Source organism: Nerophis ophidion, unplaced genomic scaffold (genome assembly GCF_033978795.1).
Source record: "Nerophis ophidion isolate RoL-2023_Sa unplaced genomic scaffold, RoL_Noph_v1.0 HiC_scaffold_201, whole genome shotgun sequence".
Lineage (NCBI taxonomy): Eukaryota > Metazoa > Chordata > Actinopteri > Syngnathiformes > Syngnathidae > Nerophis > Nerophis ophidion.
Window position 1 is genome coordinate 1 of NW_026907123.1, and position 20,635 is coordinate 20,635.

The following is a 20,635-nucleotide window of genomic DNA, read 5'->3' on the forward strand; positions in this document are numbered from 1 at the left end:
GGAACATTTTGCTAATTTGTCAATAACTTACCAAAATAACACTTTTTTTTTTCTTACCGAACCGTGACCTCTAAACTGAGGTACTGACCGAACTGAAATTTGTGTGTACAGTTACATCCCTACGATTCATACATTTTAATTAATGTTTCTCAGATTGGAGAAATGGGCCCATGATGGTTTGTGCATTTAATATACACAATTTGCTGTTAAACTAAACCAAATGTCTATTCTCTGATTACAGGTTGTGTGAACTGCTTCTGGTGAATTTTTTCAGAGTTTTGAGCAAAAATAAAGACAAACGCGCATATACATAACAGTTATACATAAATATAGCATACAGACACACTCACTGAAAGACCACACAGACATACTCACTGGATACACTTCCATCACATAGTTCCTGCTAAGGTGAGTTTGATATATTTTATTTATTGACAACAGGGCGAGGGAAATAAACAGTCATTACCCTATGTGGAATAAGTTTGACTAAGTTTAAATCTGATCTTTCTTTTCTTTGCGACACCTTAACAGCTCTGAGTGTGTGTGTTTAGATGCCGCGTGCCAAGGGTTACAAGCGGGCACAAGCCGCCAAGCTTCAAATGGCAGTGAAGCAGGAATTGACTCCAAAGCCTCCTGTCCCCGAGTTTGTCGCCCGTAAGTATAGAACAGCTTATCGTATGCATTATAGCAGGGGTCAGCAAACCTTTTTGAAAACAAGAGCTATTTTTTGGGTACTGATTAATGTGAAGGGCTACCAGTTTGATTCACACTTAAATTGCAGAAAATTTGCCAATTTCCTCTATTTACCTTTAGTACATCTCTATATATGTTATCTATATAGACAAATTGAGTCTTTCTGTCTGTCATTCCGTCGTGCATTTTTTTTCCTTTTACAGTTTTTTGAGAAGAATAAATGATGAAAAAAAACACTTAAGTGAACGATTGAAAAGAGGAGAAAACACGAATGAAATTACATTTTGTGACATAATTTATCTTCAATTTCGACTTTATAATTAATTGGAAAAAATGAGAACAAATAGCATATTCTAATCTTTTTTTTAAATATACGAATTTATGAACCCATTAGTAATTTTTCATTAAGATTGATTTTTGATGTCATGTTTTTAATGTTAAAATTCTATCTGCACTTTGTTTGAATAAATAACAGATTAGACCGTCATTCCGTCGTGCATTTTTTTTCCTTTTACAGTTTTTTGAGAAGAATAAATGATGAAAAAAAACACTTAAGTGAACGATTGAAAAGAGGAGAAAACACGAATGAAATTACATTTTGTGACATAATTTATCTTCAATTTCGACTTTATAATTAATTGGAAAAAATGAGAACAAATAGCATATTCTAATCTTTTTTTTAAATATACGAATTTATGAACCCATTAGTAATTTTTCATTAAGATTGATTTTTGATGTCATGTTTTTAATGTTAAAATTCTATCTGCACTTTGTTTGAATAAATAACAGATTAGACCAAGCTATGTCTAAAAAAGACAAATCATTATATTTTCTTTGATTTTCTATTTCTATTTAAGTTTTGTCTCTCTTTGAATTAAAAATGTCAAGCGAAGCGAGACCAGCTAGCTATTATATCAATAACATTTTAAAAATAGAGCCAGCTCACTGGTAAGTGCTGCTATTTGAGCTATCTTTAGAACAGGCCAGCGGCCTACTCATCTGGTTCTTATGGGCTACCTGCTTTATAGGTACTCTTCAAATGTAGATAAGCATGTGTTTAACACACAATCTTTTCATTACATAGGTCGCGGCACTGGCTTCCGCCACCGCGTGCGAAGGTGGCCGACTTCGGTCCTGACTGGCCGTCAGGTGAAGTTTGTCCCTCCAACTTTCCACCCGGAGAAGAAGGTACTAGTTCTTCTCTTTTGTAAAGACTGCGTTGGTTTTTAGGAGTCATGGTTCTTTAGTCGGTTCTAAGGCAAAGTGTTTGTTGTTTCAGACTGTCTTCGTCATCGGCTGCTCCCACCTGAGAGGCCTGGTCGATAGGGATGTCGTCTTACCCAAGGTACCTCTCTCTTTTTCTTTTCTGTCTGTTCCAGGTGGAGGTGCAGCTGACCTGAAGACAGAGGTGGGGCACCTGCAGTTCACGTGGACCCCGGATGTCGTCTGCGTGCTGGCCCCGAGCAACGACCTGGGCCGTGGGCCCCTCTACGCCGGTCGGGAGTTCGACGCGCTCCTGACCAGTGTCCGTAGCCGCTGGCCCAATGTGCGTTTGTTTTCACTTTTTGTTGTATATTACTGTACAGCCGTTTTCAGCAGCCAGTGTTTTTTATTGTATTTTAAGATATAGATGTTCTAAAATGTCTGTCTCTAGGTGTTTGTTTTGGACTTCCCCCCGCGTCTGAACAAGCCTGTGGGCCTGCAGGATCAGCTGCGTCAGGAGCACCACCGCGTTGCAACACGCATGGGTATGTTCATGCTTTTATCATTGCGCTGGCGCAATTTTAATGTATGAAAGTATGATTTTCCTTAAATTTGGTTCAGGTCTCCCATATGTGGCTGTGGCCAGCAGTTTCCCGCTGGATCGGTTGGAGCTGTGGTGTTCGGACGGCGTAAGTACAGCAAATGTACAGTTGTTATGACAGCCTAATTTGATGTCTGGTGTTTGATACACTTATGGAGCCAATGTGTTCTGTATCTGACATTCAGGTGCACCTCAGCGACACAGGTGGCTCGCCCATCCTGGTGAAGCTGTTGTGCGACGCTGCGCTCACCCTGTTCGCACCTGACCCCCCTGCGTCTCCTTCCCTGTTCGCACCTGACCCCCCTGCGTCTCCTTCCCTTCGTCGGACGGACAGCCTAGATCCCCGGAGGTGGCCTGGGGTTGGTGATGAGGGAAAGGTAATGTGTTGCAGTTGGCCGCTGTCTTTGTACTTTAACAGTGCACATTTTTATAAGACGAGGTTCTCAAAGGACAAAATAGGAGTGAATGATAGGTGTTGCTGATTAACAGCTAAAACACTCGTGTATTTAGACAGCTTTTTGAGGTTATCGTATGCTGAGTATAAGCATAGTTTTGATTATATTTAGTTGTCACAAACATCACAATTAATAGTGAATGATTTATTGGAGTGTGCTATGCATGTCTCGTAACGAGTTGGCTGAAACCTTTGAAAGTTGCCACTGTCTCCGACTATGGTTTGCTCTAACTTTTCTCATTCTGTATACATTAAATAAACTGACTTGTTTTTGGGTCGATCACAACGGTAACAGTGTAATACTGCACTTTTCCTGTTTAGATGGCCTGCGTCACTGCATCTGCGGTTTTTTGGAGGAAGATGGCAGAGCGGCAGTCATGGACCCCAATGCCCCCTGTCACAGAGGTCCTCGCTCGTAAGTGTCATTGTTCAAATAATGATTTAAAATCGATGGTGTTATGACTTGTTGACCTTTTTAAGGCTCTATTATATAATTTCAAATATCCCACTTACAAATTTTATTAGGTGAAAATATTGCATACTTTGTTTTTTTTCTTTCAAAAAAGGCTTTTCTATTGACAGACATAATGTTGACCTACAGCAGGGGTGCCCAAAGTGTAAATATTTATATATTTATATATAAATATATAAGTAAATATTTGCGGCTCGCATGTCATTTTTTTAATGGCACATTTTAAAAACATGATTGAAAAATTATTAACATTAAAAGTGGTCATTATGAATTATTGACCTATTCAAGGCTCCAATTACACCAGATTTAATATTTTGAGATTTTTGGGGGGAATATGTTGCATATTTTAGCAGGTCCTACAACTAATTTACAAAACATTTTTCTCTAATGTTGTCTTTCTGAAGCTAAGTAAAAAAAATTAAGATTTTATTTACACAAGTGAAAACCAAGTCTTTAATATATTTGCTTGGATTAACAAGTGTTTAACACGCAATCTCTTATTTTCATTACATAGGGCGTGTCACAGGAACGTCGCCACCTGCCCAGGTGGTGGTGCCGGTGATGGGGCCACACCCCCTGCCCCAACGCAAACGCCGCCGCCACAATCCCCAGAGTTGGATCACGGTTGGACAGAAGGGAAAGGTAATGTGTTGTTGTGAGTCGTTGTCTGTATTTTATAAGATGAGGCCTCCCTACAAGAAACAGGTGTTGCTGATTAAACAGCATAGTCGTGTTTTTTACAGCTTTTTGATATCTTATGCTAGGTATAAGCCTAGTTTTGATGAGGGTTGTCACCGTCATTAGAAGAAAACAAAAACATTAAACGTTTTATCAGTGTGTTACGCATGTCTCTTGAGTTGGCTGAAACCTTTAGAAAAGTTACCACACTCTCTGGCTATTGTTTGCTCACTAACATTTCTCATTCTGTATACATAAAATTAACTGACCTTTTTTTTTTATGTTTGGAAGGCTGGAACACAGCCGGTGCAACAGTCTTTTCCCATACCGTCCAACCCCGTGTGGTTCAGCAGTCCTATGTTGGATGCCATGGAGGATTTTGCTCCTTCTTCTGACTCTGACTGCACTGCTGTCCCACCACCTGACCAGGTAATGTCATAACTTCTTTCTACTCATGTCAATAACAAATCTAAGGGACAGATATATAATACATGTGTATACAACTTTTTCTCTGTGTAACAATCCATCCATCAATAACAAATCTAAGGGACGGATATATAATACATGTGTATACAACTTTTTCTCTGTGTAATAATCCATCCATCTTCTACCGCTTATCCGGGCTTGGGTTGTGGGGCAGCAGCCCAATCAGGGAAGCCCAGACTTCCCCTTCCTGAGCCACTTCCACCAGCTCTTACGGGGGATCGCGAGGTGCTCCCTGGCCTGCTGAGAGACATAGTCTCTTCAGCTTGTCCTGGGTCTTCCTTGGTGGTACATTTCCTGAACACCTCAACAGGACAGCGTGCTAATAAAATTGCCAATTGGAGTCCTCTTAGATGAAAAGTTGAAATGGAAAGCTCATATATTGCATGTGAAAAATGTTTCTAAAACGTATTTATTTTGAACAAGGTTAAATATAGTTTTCTGTATAACACAGTGAGAATTTTGCTCAATTATTCTACCTTATTTCAATTATCAGTAATATGGGGAAATACATGTCCCAGCAACATAATGCCTTTACTTCTTCAACAGAAAAGAGCCATTTGTAACATTTTGACAGTAGGACTTAGAGACCACACAAATCTGCTCTTCATTAGGTCAGGAGTATTAAAACTAAAAGATACTGTAGAATTGAATACTCAAGTAATTATGTTCAAAGCGAGAAATAGTTCTTCTGAAGGACATATAAATAGAAGGTCGTATGACTTTAAACATCCAAGAGTGCGAACAAATTTGAAATGAATGTGCTTGTCTGTTGGTGTGAAAGCATGCAATTCTCTAAACAAAGACTTAAAAAGTTGTAAGTATTTTTTTGCAGTTAAAACGAGTTATTAAAAGACAAAACTGGAAGCATATCAAAATGATTTTTGCCCTTACATTGGACATGTTATTGTGAAAATGCTTAAAGGAAATCTAATAAGTACATTGGAGTTCAGGTGTTGGTGGAGGGAACAGTTATAGTCATTTAAATTTGTGTTAGAAGGGGGCAGATAAATAGATGATTCTTCCATCTGCTCCTTTCTGATCATGGTAATGTATAAAACAAAAGAGTGTCAATTTTATGTGTCATGTATATATGCATTTTCATGAAAGGAATAAAAATTGATGATGATGACATTTTTATCAGTACATGATACATAATTGTAAAATATCCAATAAAGTATGACTTAAACAGTCTCTATAAATGTCTTTTAATTTCAATAGGCTTCTCCTGGGAGGTGTCGCCAGAGACGTGTGGCCATCAGGCGCGCCGGACGGAGGGAGCAGGTTGGTGTCCCCATTCTTTCCCCTTACTCTGCATTCACACAACTGGTGATCATTGGCGCTGCGGCAGCCCGGTGGGTGTTTAGATCATGACTTCATGTTGGGTGGTTTCTCTGCATTCGTTCCAACATGCTACAATGTTATTTATGTTTAATGACCTTCTTCCCACCAAGTCTCCCGGGATCTTCAGTTCCCATCGTCAAATCATGGCCCCCAGTACAGAGTTGGACTCATCACTTGTTGTGTGAACGTACAGTTAGTGTTAAGATGCACCATATGTACAATTTCAGGTTCCAGCGGTCCGTGGGGAGCCAGCAGTCATCAGGGAGCTTGCTGTCCAAGAGGAAGCCCAGGTGCTGCTGCAGGTCTTAAAAGAGAAGGTTGCTTCTGTTCCTCTCCCTAGTGATGGTGGTAGTGTTGGTGAACCTCAGTCCGTCCAGGAGGAGCCTGCTGTGGAGCCTTCTGTCCAGGAGGAAACCCAGTTGCCGCTGCAGGTCTTCAAAGAGGAGGTTGCTTCTGTTCCTCTCCGTGGTGATAGTGTTGGTGATCCTCAGTCTGTCCGGGAGGAGCCTGCTGTGGAGCCTTCTGTCCAGGAGGAAGCCCAGGTGCCATTGCAGGTCTTCAAAGAGAAGGTTGCTTCTGTTCCTCTCCCCACTGATAGTGGTAGTGTTGGTGAAACTCAGTCCGTCCGCAGTCGTGTGGCAATGGTCGAGAGGGATCGTCGGGGAATTAGGTTAGCTAAGGTTGTGCGGGGATCTTTTCACCAGGGGGATAGCAGGTTTAATTACGGAGGGATGCAATGCATGACAATTGCTTCAAGTAGTATAGCTAAGCATGTGGTGAAAAGCGTGTTTTCGTGGGAGACACAGGATCTCGATCGTATCCTGTATTCCGGAGACAAATTTTACAGTAGTTTGCGCAACCTGGGTATATTTAGCCACCCGTCGAATTTTTTGTCGGTGCCGGATCTACCTAGTAATGTAGTTATTGACGGGCAGTTGTTTAGTTTCCATTTTAGTTCACACCCAACATCAGGTGCTGTGGGTGTTGAGCAGGAAGATGGTCCCTTTGTGACTTTGCGTAACGGATTAGAGGGAATTTTTAGAGAGTACAGCATGTGTCTGCTGACACTGGTAACATCTACATCTGCCATCATCTGTGAGGATGGACAGTTTGCTGTGGTCGACAGTCACTCACGTAGTAGCTGTGGCCTGGTAGATGGCAATGGTACCAGTGTAATACTGCACTTTTCCTGTTTAGATGACCTGCATCACTACATCTGTTGTTTGGCTGATGCTCTCAGTCCAGGGCTGAAGCCTTTTGAGCTGTGTGGTGTTAGGGTTAGTGTAGGTGCAAGTCCAGCGTTGTCTGGAGCTTCAGTAGAGACTTGCATCTTTGAGATGAACACTGCTGCAGCACCTGAGGTTAGTGACATCAATGTTTGTGCCACCACCTCCTTGTTTGAGAGTGATGCAGGTCAAGCTGTGAGCCACGCGCAATCCAGTGTTTCTGTGGAGAGTGGCTTCATAGAGATGAGCACTGCTCCAGCACCAGGATTTAGTGACCATGAAAACATTTTTGCAGCCCCATCTGTGTGTCAGACTGTGGCTGGTGATGAAGCGAGCCCAGCACTGTCTGGCGCTTCTGTTATCACTTTTTTAAGTGAAGTTAGTAGTGGCTCAACAGCAGAATATGTTGCCACTGATGGCAAAAAGCGTAAAATTTTTTCCCGTGAACGCATGTCTAAACAAGCCAAGCGTTTTGATAGCGTTTTAGCCAACTCTGATGTCGAGTTTATCACTGCATCAGAGAGTGGGAAACTGTTTTTCCGTCCCCTTGGTGATGACGTTTGTAGGGCTTTGTGTTGTCAATTAAAAGTAGATTTTATGAAAGTCGGTGGTCTGGTGCATAAAGAGGTGGGCTACTTAGGTGTTCCCTGCCTTAACGAGAAAATAGTTCCGGATGGGAACTGCTTTTTCCGAGCTGTTTCTCAGGCTGTCAGTGGTTCACAGAAGAACCATCGTAAGATTAGGCTGGCAGCCTGTAGAGAGCTAGAAAAAAATGAGGCTAGGTATCGGGGTCTTTTGAGGAGCGATATGTCTCTTTTAGAGTATATCAAGCAGTCCAGGATGAAGCGTGTCAAGACTTGGGCCACAGAGGTTGAAATCCAGGCCACTGCAGATTATTTAGGCATTGACATTTTTACATTTAATGATGGTCGTTGGCTAAAGTATAGTTGCAACGGTAATTGTTTGTCAGCAGATTGCATTTACTTGCAGAATGTTGGGGGCCAGCATTTTGAGTGCGTTGTTTGCGTTTTAAAGCCTGGACTGCAAAGTTGTCATGGTTATTGTAAATTAGGCTGGGATATAGGCTGTAGAACTAGGTCTTCTGTGAAAGGAGTGGGGCGGGCAGTAGATTGTCTAGATTTAGGTAAAGATTTAATAGAGGTTGTAGAGGGCAGTACAATAAGTAGGGATCCTAGTGCCCAAAAGTTTTTAAAGTGTGATAAAATACTGCAGGATACAGTTAATGTTAGACGTCGAGAGAAACGTGCCCGGTTTTATAGGAAAATGTATAGTGAAGACTTATACTTCAGGGAGAGCTATACATTACGAAGTGTAGGAAAATACAGGGATAATATTGAGCATATGGCAGTGGTTAAATTCAGGAGTAAAGTGGCGAGTAAAATAAAATACAGGGATAATATTGAGCACAGGGCAATAGTTAAATTCAGGAGTAAAGTGGCAAGTCAAATAAAATACGGGGATAATATTGAGCACAGGGCAATGGTTAAACTCAGGAGTAAAGTGGCAAGTCAAATAAAATACAGGGATGATTTGAAACACAAACAAAGGGTTAAATCAAGCAGTGTAATGAAATACAGGGATAATTTGGAACACAAACAAAGGGCTAAAGCTAGCAGTGTAGGAAAATACAAGGATCATTTGGAACACAAAGAGAGGGTTAAACGAGCCAGCAAAAGGCAGTATAGTGTTAGTTTAAAACATAGGCAGCAAGTGATAGCTAGTGTACAGCTGAGTCGGAAGCAGAGGCTGGAGAGGTCTGTAGATTTTGGTTTTGTCATGGATAGTTTTTTGGATAAGGTTAGAAATGGACCGGATTACGTGTGTAGTGTTTGTCATAGGCTGCTGTTTAGAAATCAGGTGCTGCGCTGTGAGAAGGAAGTATATGCAGCAAGTTTAGCAACGGCTGGCATTGCAAATAATTGCATTAGTGAGCATTATCTGCATAGTTGTGATAAATGTGTTGAGCCCTGTCTCCTTGTTGAGTCCAGAGGTCAGTTGTGGATTTGCTTTACTTGTCATAGTAAGATCAGTAAAGGTCAAATCCCAGCTGAATGTTGGAACAACGACTTAGCTTTAGACCCCATTCCTCCAGAACTGGGATGTCTGAATAGCATAGAGCAGCACCTGATAGCTCCACGCATCCCCTTTATGAAGGTGTTGGCGTTGCCTAAGGGTGGTCAGAATGGTGTACATGGGCCCGTTACTTGTGTTCCGGCCAACATTGTACAAACCACCAATGTGTTGCCGCGGTCCAGTGCAGAGGGGTCTCTGCTTCAAGTTAAGTTAAAGCGGAAATTAACTTACAAAGGACACTACGAGTATCAATTTGTTGACTCGTGGCGTGTCAGGCGGGCTATAGAATACTTAAAGAGAACCAATGTCTTGTATGAAGACATTGAGTTCAACGAAGAATGGTTGAATGATTTTGGTAGGGAGGAAGAGGTTGGTGTAGAGGATGGTCAGGATGACCAGGTTGTTGACAGACAGTCCGGTGAGGATGAGGCTGTAGAGCAGGAACTTGGGGAAGAAGAGGTATCAGAAGACATAGTACAAGATGAAATGTTACATGACAGACAACAGCACTGCATGTTTCAGGACACTTGTCTTATGCCTGTTGATATCGGTCAGGAAGCATTAGATCAGTATTTTGAGGATGTTTTATGTCTGGCCCCCGCGGAAGGTAATAGTCCGGTTAGAATGCTTTCTGACAAATTAAATGAGGCGATGTGTTTCCCGGTGCTGTTTCCGACGAGCACAAATACATTCCACACCAGCCGCATGCATCGCTTAACGTTGTCGCGCTATTTCAATAATCGGATAATGCATGCCGACGGCCGTTTTGCGCGCAATGTGGAATACATATTCTTTAGCCAGTATATGTCGGAAATGGACCAAGTCATAAGTAGCATTTCGGTCGCGATGCGTAAAGGTAAGGGGGGTCAGCATTCTCAGCAGATTAGCCCGGGCATGCTCAAAGACGACGAGTCTCTGAAGCGCATGCTGCAGTTCGATGACGGTTTTCGTTTCCTTCGGCCCATTCGCGGGACCCCGGCTTTTTGGTCTTCCGTTCAGAAAGACCTTATGGCTTGTGTCCGCCAATTGGGGATACCAACATGGTTCTGCTCTTTTTCTTCTGCTGATTTGCGCTGGCAGAATCTCCTTGCCAGCATCCTGAGACAGGAAGGCAGACAGCAGACAGTAGAACAGTTGGAGTGGGCCGATAGGTGCGAGCTGTTGCGTCGCAACCCGGTCACAGCTGCGAGGATGTTTGACTACAGGTGGCACTGTTTTTTGAAGGAAGTACTCATGTCCCCGTCTCAACCAGTTGGCAAGATTGTAGATTACTTTTATCGAATTGAGTTCCAGCAGCGTGGGTCCCCCCATGTTCATGCGCTGTTTTGGATTGAGGGAGCTCCCCAAATTTATAAAAACACAGACTTAGAAGTTGAAGAGTTTATTGACAAATATGTGACATGTGAGCTACCCTCTGCCGATGACACACTATCTGAAGTTGTGTCATCGGTTCAAACGCATTCGAAACGGCATTCAAAGTCATGTCGCAAAAATCTAACCAAATGCCGTTTCAATTTTCCTAAACCGGTCTCTGCACGCACGTTCATTTGCAAAATCAAAGAATGTGTTTGTCCTAAAAAAAGACCGGGGACAGAGGGTGATGAAAGTTCAGAAAACAGGCCGAAGTGCACCTGTTTTGTCGATGAGGGACCGAAGATGCCAAAGGAGGTTGCGCTGATGTTATTGGAGAGAGTGAAGAGAGCCATGGAGAGGGAGGAGCCTTTTGGTAGCGCAGAAGAGTTGTTTGCCAGTGTGGGCATCAGCCAGGAAGTCTTTGAGGTCGCTTATAGGCGGCTGGAGACTAAGAATAAGGTGGTTTATAGGCGAGGGGTAAACGACACCTGGGTTAACCAGTACAATAGGAACTTGTTGAAGTGTTGGAACGCGAACTTGGACATTAGCTTTGTCACTGACGCCTACGCTGTCATCATATACATAATCAAGTACATCACAAAGTCAGAGAGCGAAATGGGTCTGTTACTGAGCAATGCCCTTAACGAAGCTAATAGACTAGGAAATCTCTCTGCTAAAGACGCTTTAAAGAAACTGGGCAGTGTATATTTACACAACAGAGATGTCGGCGCTCAGGAGGCAGTGTATAGGCTAATGAGCATGCATTTGAAGGAATGTTCCAGGAAGGTCGTGTTTATTCCAACAGGGAATAACATTGTGCGGATGAGTTTACCCCTCAGCGTGTTGGTGCAAAGGGCTTCCTCAGAGGGTCTTAGGACGGAAAACATGTGGATGACGAGTGTTGTCGAGAGGTATAAGAACAGGCCCGATGATGACGTGTTTGAGGACATGTGCATAGCCACGTTTTGTTCGGAATATCGTGTCCTCTACAAGAATGAAAACTCAGACAATAAAATTGAACTTCAAGGGGGTTTAGGGTTCGTCTTGCGCCGAACGCGAAGTCAGTTTGCCGTCGTTCGCTATATGCGGTTTAAAGTAAACAAACAGGAGGAAGCCCACTTTCAGAGTTTGCTGCAGTTGTTCCTTCCTTATAGAACTGATTTAGAACTCAGGCCGGAAGGCTTTGAGTTCTACAAACAGTTCTATGAGGAAGGCTATGTGCTGGCTGGTGGGACCGTGCAGCCGGTGCAAGACGTCGTTGAGGAAAACAGGGCAAAATTTGAAGTGGACTGTTCCCGATTAGAGCATGCGCAGGAAATCGCGGACATGTTAGGAGGCAATGTCGATGAGGATGCGTGGGGGGACCTTTGTCCCGAACAGCAAGTCGAACACATGGAATGTTTAGAGGAGAGGCGGGAGCAGCAGCAGGGGGAAATTAGGGAAGAGCAGTTAGCTCAATCGGATGAAAATGTCCCCGATTTGTTTGTTGGTGGTAAAGAAGTAGCTCGATTGGAGAGAAACACCAACGTTTTGTCTAGAAGGGAGGGTTTAGCTCTGGTCCATTCTCTCAATGCGACGCAGAGGAGCATTTTCGATAGGATTAGGAAATGGTGCCTAGAAAAGGTGATGGGAAAAACCCCAGAACCTTTCCATGTGTTCGTAACTGGTGGGGCAGGTACTGGAAAAAGCCATTTGATTAGAGCTATCCAGTACGAGGCAGGTAGACTATTGTCGCGTCTGTACCAACCAGATGAAACCTGCGTACTCTTAACTGCTCCCACAGGCATAGCTGCATACAGTTTACATGCAGCCACAATCCACCACACCTTCAGTATTGGCATGCAGGTTAGTTTACCGTATATCCCTCTGGGTGAAGATAAGATAAATTCCTTGAGGGCTCAATTTGGTCACCTACAAATTGTAATCATTGACGAAATTAGTATGGTAGATCATAATCTTTTAGCTTATGTGCATGGCCGCTTAAGGCAAATGAAACAGACGGGGGACTTTTCTCCATTTGGCAACGTTAGTGTTATAGCTGTTGGTGACTTTTATCAGTTGCCCCCCGTTAAAGGGAGGCCTTTGTACACCATGCAGGTGGGTGTGGACCTCTGGTGTCATTTTAAAAAGGTAGAACTAAAAACAGTGGTGAGGCAAAAAGATAGTGTATTTTCTGAGCTGCTAAATAGACTTAGAGTTCGGTCAAAGCAAACCCCCCTACTGCAAAGCGACATCGATATCCTCAAGTCCCGGGAGACAGGGGAAGAGAGCGCAGCTTTGCATATTTATCCCACAAATAGGCAAACCGGCGAGCACAATCTCAAGCGGTTATTCGCAATCTGTCCCGATTACCTTACAATCGAGGCACAGGATTTCATCAACAGTAGGAAGTCGGGCGAATTAGAGCGCATGGACGGGCATCACGCCAAAACTTCGTACACGTGTTTGGCCACCACTTTGTGTTTGGCTCCGAAAGCACGTGTAATGCTTTGCAAGAATGTTGACGTGGCAGACGGTCTGGTCAATGGCGCATGTGGAACGGTGACTCATATTCAAATTGAAGGAGATGAAGACTTCCCCAAAACAGTCTATGTTAAATTTGACGACCCCAACATAGGCTCCCAGAGGAGGAAGCAACGTTCCCATGCTGCTGTGGAATGCCCGCATTCTACTGCCATTGATCCCGAGGAGGATTCGGCAACAAAACGCGGCGGTTTGCGTCGTCAGTTTCCTCTGAAACTCGCGTGGGCCTGCACTATTCACAAAGTGCAGGGTTTAACTGTAGAGGAGGCTGTCGTGTGTTTACGAAAAGTTTTTGCAGCTGGGCAGGCGTATGTCGCCCTCAGCCGTGTTAGGGATATCTCCGGCCTTGTCATTACAGATTTTGACGAAAAGGCCATTTACTGCAAGGACACCGTCAAGGAGGCATTGGATAGCATGCCCCAATTTCTCCTTGAACAGCCACAGCCTTCATTAGACACTCAGACTTTCTCTTTGTATTTAATGAACGTTCAAAATTTAACCTACCACATAGCTCATTTGGTGTCTTGCACGCAGCATTTACAGCCTAACTGTATTGCTGTCACAGAGACGTGGCTCAGTGCACAATCGTCAGCAGACTGCGTCCAAATAGAGGGATACACTTTCCACAGTCGTCCCCGAGCCTTGTGTTACAGCAGCAATGATACCAAATTAGCTGAGATTAGAGCTCTAGAACATGGCGGAGTGGGTCTATATGTTGTAGATAATTCGGACTGTGAGATTCTGCAGGTGCCTGATTTAAATCTGGAGTGTTTAGTGTGCCTGTTTGCCAAAGAGAACATTTTGATGGCAGTAATTTATCGTCCGCCATGTTATCCAAATTCACTTTTTAAATCCAATCTGGTTAAGTTACTTGATTGGGCAAATCCTATCTGTAACACAATTGTTATAATGGGTGATTTTAATGAAGACCTTCTTAAACATTCATCAATTTCAAAATTAATGGGCCAAAATGGATTTAGTCAGCATGTAACACAAGCGACTACGGAGCATGGGACATTAATTGACCATGTTTATGTCAAAACAACACAGTATGCTGTGGATTGTGCAGTGGTGTCCACTTATTTCAGTGACCACGAAGCCATCCTGTGTGGTTTTCGTGCTCAAGATGAAGGCGATATGTTTGACTTGGATGTGTTTGCAGATGATTTTGCTGATGGAGGGGGACTTTTGGACGGCGAGTCTAAGATGGAGTAGGGTCAAACAGTCCCTAAACATCATCAAAATGATCTATAAACACATCGAAATATAACACCTTCATCTCGACCAGGAAAACCACTAGTAAATAGATAATTTATATGACGGACTGAAGGGGACAACATTTAGCTTGTAGATTGTAATGCGTTAGATTTGACCGACGGACTGAAGGGGACAACATTTAGCTTGTAAATGGTTTTGCATTAGAATAATTTCCTAGAAATGTGATGTGGAAATGTTTTTTGCTGCCTGCTTTTTTCTGTTATGTTGGTAAGTATTGTTAGTTTGGTGTTTGTATGTCTTGTGAGCATGTTTTGTTCTGTTTCTTTAAAACGCCACTGGTTCCTGTTTTTTTTCACTCTAGTTTTGTTTCCATTTGAACTCATTAGTTTCATCTGTCTCACGTTTTGGACTCATGCACCTGTTTCCGCGTCAATTACGCCTGGTTTTTCTGTTGGTCCTTCTGGTGTCATCGATTTTTTTCATGCTGTTTCATGCAATACCTCTGCTCTTCTCATGCTGCGTGCCTTTTAGTTAGTGACTTTTTTTTCATGTCTATAGTTGAGGCTAATTGTTGTTGTTTTTTGTCTCCGCCTTGTGTGCGCCTTTTCTTTGCACCCTTCACGCCACGTCCCGTCACTTTCCTTTGCATAACATACTTCAACCACAGTCCTCCCTATGTCCCTTGGTTTTATTGTTGGTCCTTATGGTGTCGGTGAATTTTTCCCCTGCTCTGTTCATGCTGTTTCATGCACTTTTTGCTTGCAAGTTTGCATGCTGGGGGACAATGGATCAGCGTTCACGTCGCGTCCCCTGTCAGTACCCACGTTCACCTGGGGAAACCAATGATCCTACCTGTACATGTGTATATTCTCTCAGGGACTGTTTGCATGTCTTGTTTGTATGGGGTTTAAATGTACAGATACCAGGATACAGAGATGGTAGGTAATGTGCAGGTAATGATATATTGGCTGGGTGATGGCAGGAAGCACCCGAGGATGTAGAGAATGTATGTATGTGTGTGTGTGTATGTATGTGTATATATATATATATATATATATATATATATATATATATATATATATATATATATATATATATATACATACATACATACATACATACATACATACATACATACATACATACATACATACACACACACACACTAATAATACTAATAATAATACATAATAGCTGCTACTACTACAATTGTGATTGGGACACTAATTTACCATGTTTATGTACCCCACCCCCCCGTCTTGTTTGTACCTCTCGCTGTATAGAAGGAGAGAACGTGATGGTGCGGAGCAGGAGCAATCCATACGGGGAAGAAACGAGAGACAGCAGCTTGTGCAACCCGGAAGAGAGTGAGAGGCAGACGCAGACAACGGGAAGGCTGAAAAGCAACACGCAAAAGACCTTAGTTTATTGAAAAATTAAACAAGTCTACACTACTTATTATTATTCTTTATTATTATTCCGCTCCTTCGCACCCCTAATTTGTCAAAATAAGTCAAAATTGCGCTCCAGAGCCCCCTAGGAAAAAACAGACTAAACTGCTTGTAACTTCTGTTAGGAATATCGTAGAGACATGAAACAAAGACCTTTATGCAGGTCTGACTTAGACCAGCACGGCTTGGCAGCGGCCGAAGGCGGACCCGACCAACGCTGCTTGCAGCTTTAATTATTATTATTATTCCGCAGCTTCGAACCCTAATTTGACCCACTGACCATGCTCCAAAACTCACCAAATTTTAAACACACATCGGTAAGGCTTGGCAAAAACACATATTAAGCAACCAAACCCCAAAATACAAAATTGCGTGCTAGCGCCCCCTATGAAAAAAAAAAAAAAAACTGCTTGTAACTTCCGTTAGGAATGTCGTAGAGACGTGAAACGAAAACCTCTATGTAAGTCTGACTTAGACCTACATTTCATAATAGTATGTTCTCGGGCAAAAATCAACAGAAATTTTGCAAAAACCCATTCAAAGCAAAATTTTTGCAAGAAAATGCTATTTTTGCCTCTTTGAGCTGTAATTTGACCCCCTTAAAATGCTTCAAAACTCACCAAACTTGGCAGACACATCAGGACTGGCAGAAATTGCAATCTAATGAAAAAAAAAAAAAAAAAAACTCAAAATTGCGCTCTAGCTTAATTTTTCAATAAAACACAGAAAAAACTGCTTCCAGGAAGAAACCACAGACAAAACTGCTTGTAACTTCGGGTAGGAATGTCGGAAAGACATGAAACAAAAACTTCTATGTAGGTCTCATTAAGACCTACATTTTAGTAATTGACAGCTAGCAGAAATAATCAACAGGAAGTTGGCAATTACCCCTTCAAAATAAAAGTTTTGTAAAAACCCGTCACCTTTTTCAAATCGAAACTCCTCCCAGTGCGTTTGTCGTTTCGGCTTCAAACTTGCACAGGAGAGGGATTGAACCCTTTTAAAAAAAGTGGTCGGACAAAGTTGTGATAAGTTCTAAGGTTTTGATTTTACGCGCCTTCAAAGAACCCCTGCGCAAATTTTCCAAAAAAATATCATTTTTACCTCTTTGAGCTGTAATTTGACCCCCTTAAAATGCTTCAAAACTCACCAAACTTGGCACACACATCAGGACTGGCAACAATTGCGAGCTAATAAAAAAACCAAACCCAAAAACTCAAAATTGTGCTCTAGCGCCCCCTAGGAATACAACACAAACAATACCCTAATTTGACCCCCTTAACATGCTTCAAAACTCACCAAAGTTGACACACACGTCGGTACGGTGTCCCTCCCCAACATATTAAGCAACCAAACCCCAAAAATGAAAATTGCGCGTTAGCGCCCCCTAGCAAAAAACAAAAACAAATCGCTTGTAACTTCCGTCAGGAATGTCGTAGAGACATGAAACAAAAACCTCTGTGTAGGTCTGACTTAGACCTACATTTCCAATAAAAAATGTCTATACCCAAAATCAACAGAAATCTTGCAAAAACTCATTCAAAGCAAAATTTTCGCAAAAAAATGCTATTTTTGCCTCTTTGAGCTGCAATTTGACCCCCTTAAAATGCTTCAAAACTCACCAAACTTGGCACACACATCAGGACTGGCAGAAATTGCGATCTAGTGAAAAAACCAAACCTTAAAACTCAAAATTGCGCTCTATTGCAATTTTTGAAAAAAACACAGAAAAACTGCTCCTAGGAAGAGGAAACGGATAAAACTGCTTGTAACTTCTGGTAGGAACGTCGGACAGACATGAAACAAAAACCTCTATGTAGGTCTCACTTAGACCTACATTTTGATGATTGGCATCTTTCAGTTGAAATCAACAGGAAGTTGGCAATTACCCCTTCAAAATAAAAGTTTTGTAAAAAGCCGTCACCTTTTTCCAGACAAAACTGCTTGTAACTTCTGTTAGGAATGTCGTAGAGACATGAAACAAAGACCTCTATGTTGGTCTGACTAAGATCGGGACTCGGGACACGGCGGCGGCGGCGGCGGCCAACGGCGGACCCGACCAACGCTGCTTGCAGCTTTAATTATTATTATTCTTTCTTTATTCCGCACCGATACTCGCATATGCGCTGTATTTTGACCCACTGACCATGCCTCAAAGCACACCAAATTTGACACACGCGTCGGTGAGGAGTTTCTTCCCAACATATTAGGGAGCCGAACCAGAAAAATCAAAATTGCGCTCTAGCGCCCCCTAGGAAAAGACAAAAAATGGATTGCTTGTAACTTCGGGTAGGAATGTCGTAGAGACATGAAACAAAATCCTCTATGTAGAACTGACCTAGACCTAAATTCCCCATCAGAAACTCCTATACCTAAAATCAACAGAAATTTTGCAAAACCCTTTCAAAGCAAAATTTTCGCCTAAAATGCTATTTTTGCCTCTTTGAGCTGTAATTTGACCCCCTTAAAATGCTTCAAAACTCACCAAACTTGGCAGACACATCAGGACTGGCAGAAATTGTGATCTAATGAAAAAAAAATTTTCTAAAACTCAAAATTGTGCTCTACAGAATTTTTGGAATGAAACACAGAAAAAACTGCTTCTAGGAAGAAAACACAGACAAAACTGCTTGTAACTTCCGGTAGGAATGTCGGAAAGACATGAAACAAAAACTTATATGTAGGTCTTACTTAGACCTACATTTTAATAATTGACAGCTAGCAGAAAAAATCAACAGGAAGTTGGCAATTACCCCTTCAAAATAAAAGTTTTCGTGAAAACCCGTCACCTTTTTCAAATCAAAACTCCTCCCAGTGCGTTTGTCGTTTCGGCTTCAAACTTGCACAGGAGAGAGATTGAACCCTTTTAAAAAAAGTGGTCGGACAAAATTGTGATAAGTTTTCCGGTTTTGATTTTACGCGCGTTCAAAGAACCCCTGCGCAAATTTCCCTAAAAAATTTCATTTTTGCCTATTTGAGCTGTAATTTGACCCCCTTAAAATGCTTCAAAACACACCAAACTTGGCACACACATCAGGACTGGCAACAATTGCGAGCTGATGAAAAAACCAAACTCCAAAACTCAAAAGTGTGCTCTAGCGCCCCCTAGGAATACAACACGGACAAACTGCTCCTAGGAAGAAAACAAAGACAAAACTGCTTGTAACTTCCGGTAGGAATGTCAGAGAGACATGAAACAAAAACCACTATGTAGGTCTGACTTAGACCTACATTTGAATAATTGACATACTTTGGCAAAAATCAACAGGAAGCTAGATATTTTCACTTCAATACAACAACTGCATTACTTTCACAATGCATTAAATAGTGGGACGAAGGCGTCTTAAGCCCTGGGGCTCGGGGACAGCAACCCAATGCGCACTCGCACCTTCGCACCCTAATTTGACCCCCTTAACATGCTTCAAAACTCACCAAAATTGACACACACATCGGTATGGAGCGGCAGACCAACTTATTAAGCAACCAAACCCCAAAAATTAAAATTGCAAGCTAGCGCCCCCTAGGAAGAGACAAAAAAGAGACTGCTTGTAACTTCCGTTAGGAATGTCGTAGAGACATGAAACGAAAACCTCTGTGTAGGTCTGACTAAGACCTACATTTCCAATTAAAAAGGTCTATACCCAAAATCAACAGAAATTTTGCTAAAACTCATTCAAAGCAACATTTTCGCAAAAAACGCTATTTTTGCCTCTTTGAGCTTTAATTTGACCCCCTTAGAATGCTTCAAAACTCACCAAACTTGGCACACACATCAGGACTGGCAGAAATTGCAATCTAGTGAAAAAACCAAACCTTAAACCTCAAAATTGCGCTCTATTGCAATTTTTGAAAAAAACACAGAAAAACTGCTCCTAGGAAGAGGAAACGGATAAAACTGCTTGTAACTTCTGGTAGGAACGTCGGACAGACATGAAACAAAAACCTCTGTGTAGGTCTCACTTAGACCTACATTTTGATAGGTGGCATCTTTCAGTTAAAATCAACAGGAAGTTGGCAATTACCCCTTCAAAATAAAAGTTTTGTAAAAAGCCGTCACCTTTTTCCAGACAAAACTGCTTGTAACTTCTGTTAGGAATGTCGTAGAGACATGAAACAAAGACCTCTATGTTGGTCTGACTAAGATCGGGACTCGGGACACGGCGGCGGCGGCGGCCAACGGCGGACCCGACCAACGCTGCTTGCAGCTTTAATTAGGGTCCGCCCTGCAATGGCAAAGGACATCCATGTCCTTTGCCATGCAAGGACCCTATTGAATCTGCTGCGTTTTATTATTATTATTATTATTAGGGTCCGCCCTGCAATGGCAAAGGACATCCATGTCCTTTGCCATGCAAGGACCCTATTGAATCTGCTGCGTTTTATTAGGGTCCGCCCTGCAATGGCAAAGGACATCCATGTCCTTTGCCATGGCAAGGACCCTATTGAATCTGCTGCGTTTTATTATTATTAGGGTCCGCCCTGCCAGCAAAGGACATCCATGTCCTTTGCTAAGGCAAGGACCCTATTGAATCTGTAACGTTTCTTATTATTATTATTAGGGTCCGCCCTGCAATGGCAAAGGACATCCATGTCCTTTGCCATGCAAGGACCCTATTGAATCTGCTGCGTTTTATTATTATTATTCTTTCTTTATTCCGCACCGATACTCGCATATGCGCTGTATTTTGACCCACTGACCATGCCTCAAAGCACACCAAATTTGACACACGCGTCGGTGAGGAGTTTCTTCCCAACATATTAGGGAGCCAAACCAGAAAAATCAAAATTGCGCTCTAGCGCCCCCTAGGAAAAGACAAAAAATGGATTGCTTGTAACTTCCGG

At 42.3% G+C, this 20,635-nt stretch overlaps 1 protein-coding gene across 1 annotated transcript; it reads left to right on the forward strand.

The window, feature by feature from the left end:
* The first annotated feature begins 245 nt into the window (after positions 1-245).
* On the forward strand, positions 246-15,108 carry LOC133547832 (uncharacterized). The gene is made up of 12 exons (XM_061893329.1): positions 246-408; positions 552-654; positions 1,778-1,881; positions 1,973-2,239; positions 2,348-2,441; positions 2,518-2,585; positions 2,683-2,874; positions 3,273-3,366; positions 3,938-4,065; positions 4,393-4,530; positions 5,806-5,868; positions 6,156-15,108. The coding sequence occupies exons 2-12, from the start codon at positions 552-554 to the stop codon at positions 14,337-14,339; spliced, it is 9,435 nt and encodes a 3,144-aa protein (XP_061749313.1). The 5' UTR covers positions 246-408; the 3' UTR covers positions 14,340-15,108.
* Positions 15,109-20,635: the final 5,527 nt, after the last annotated feature.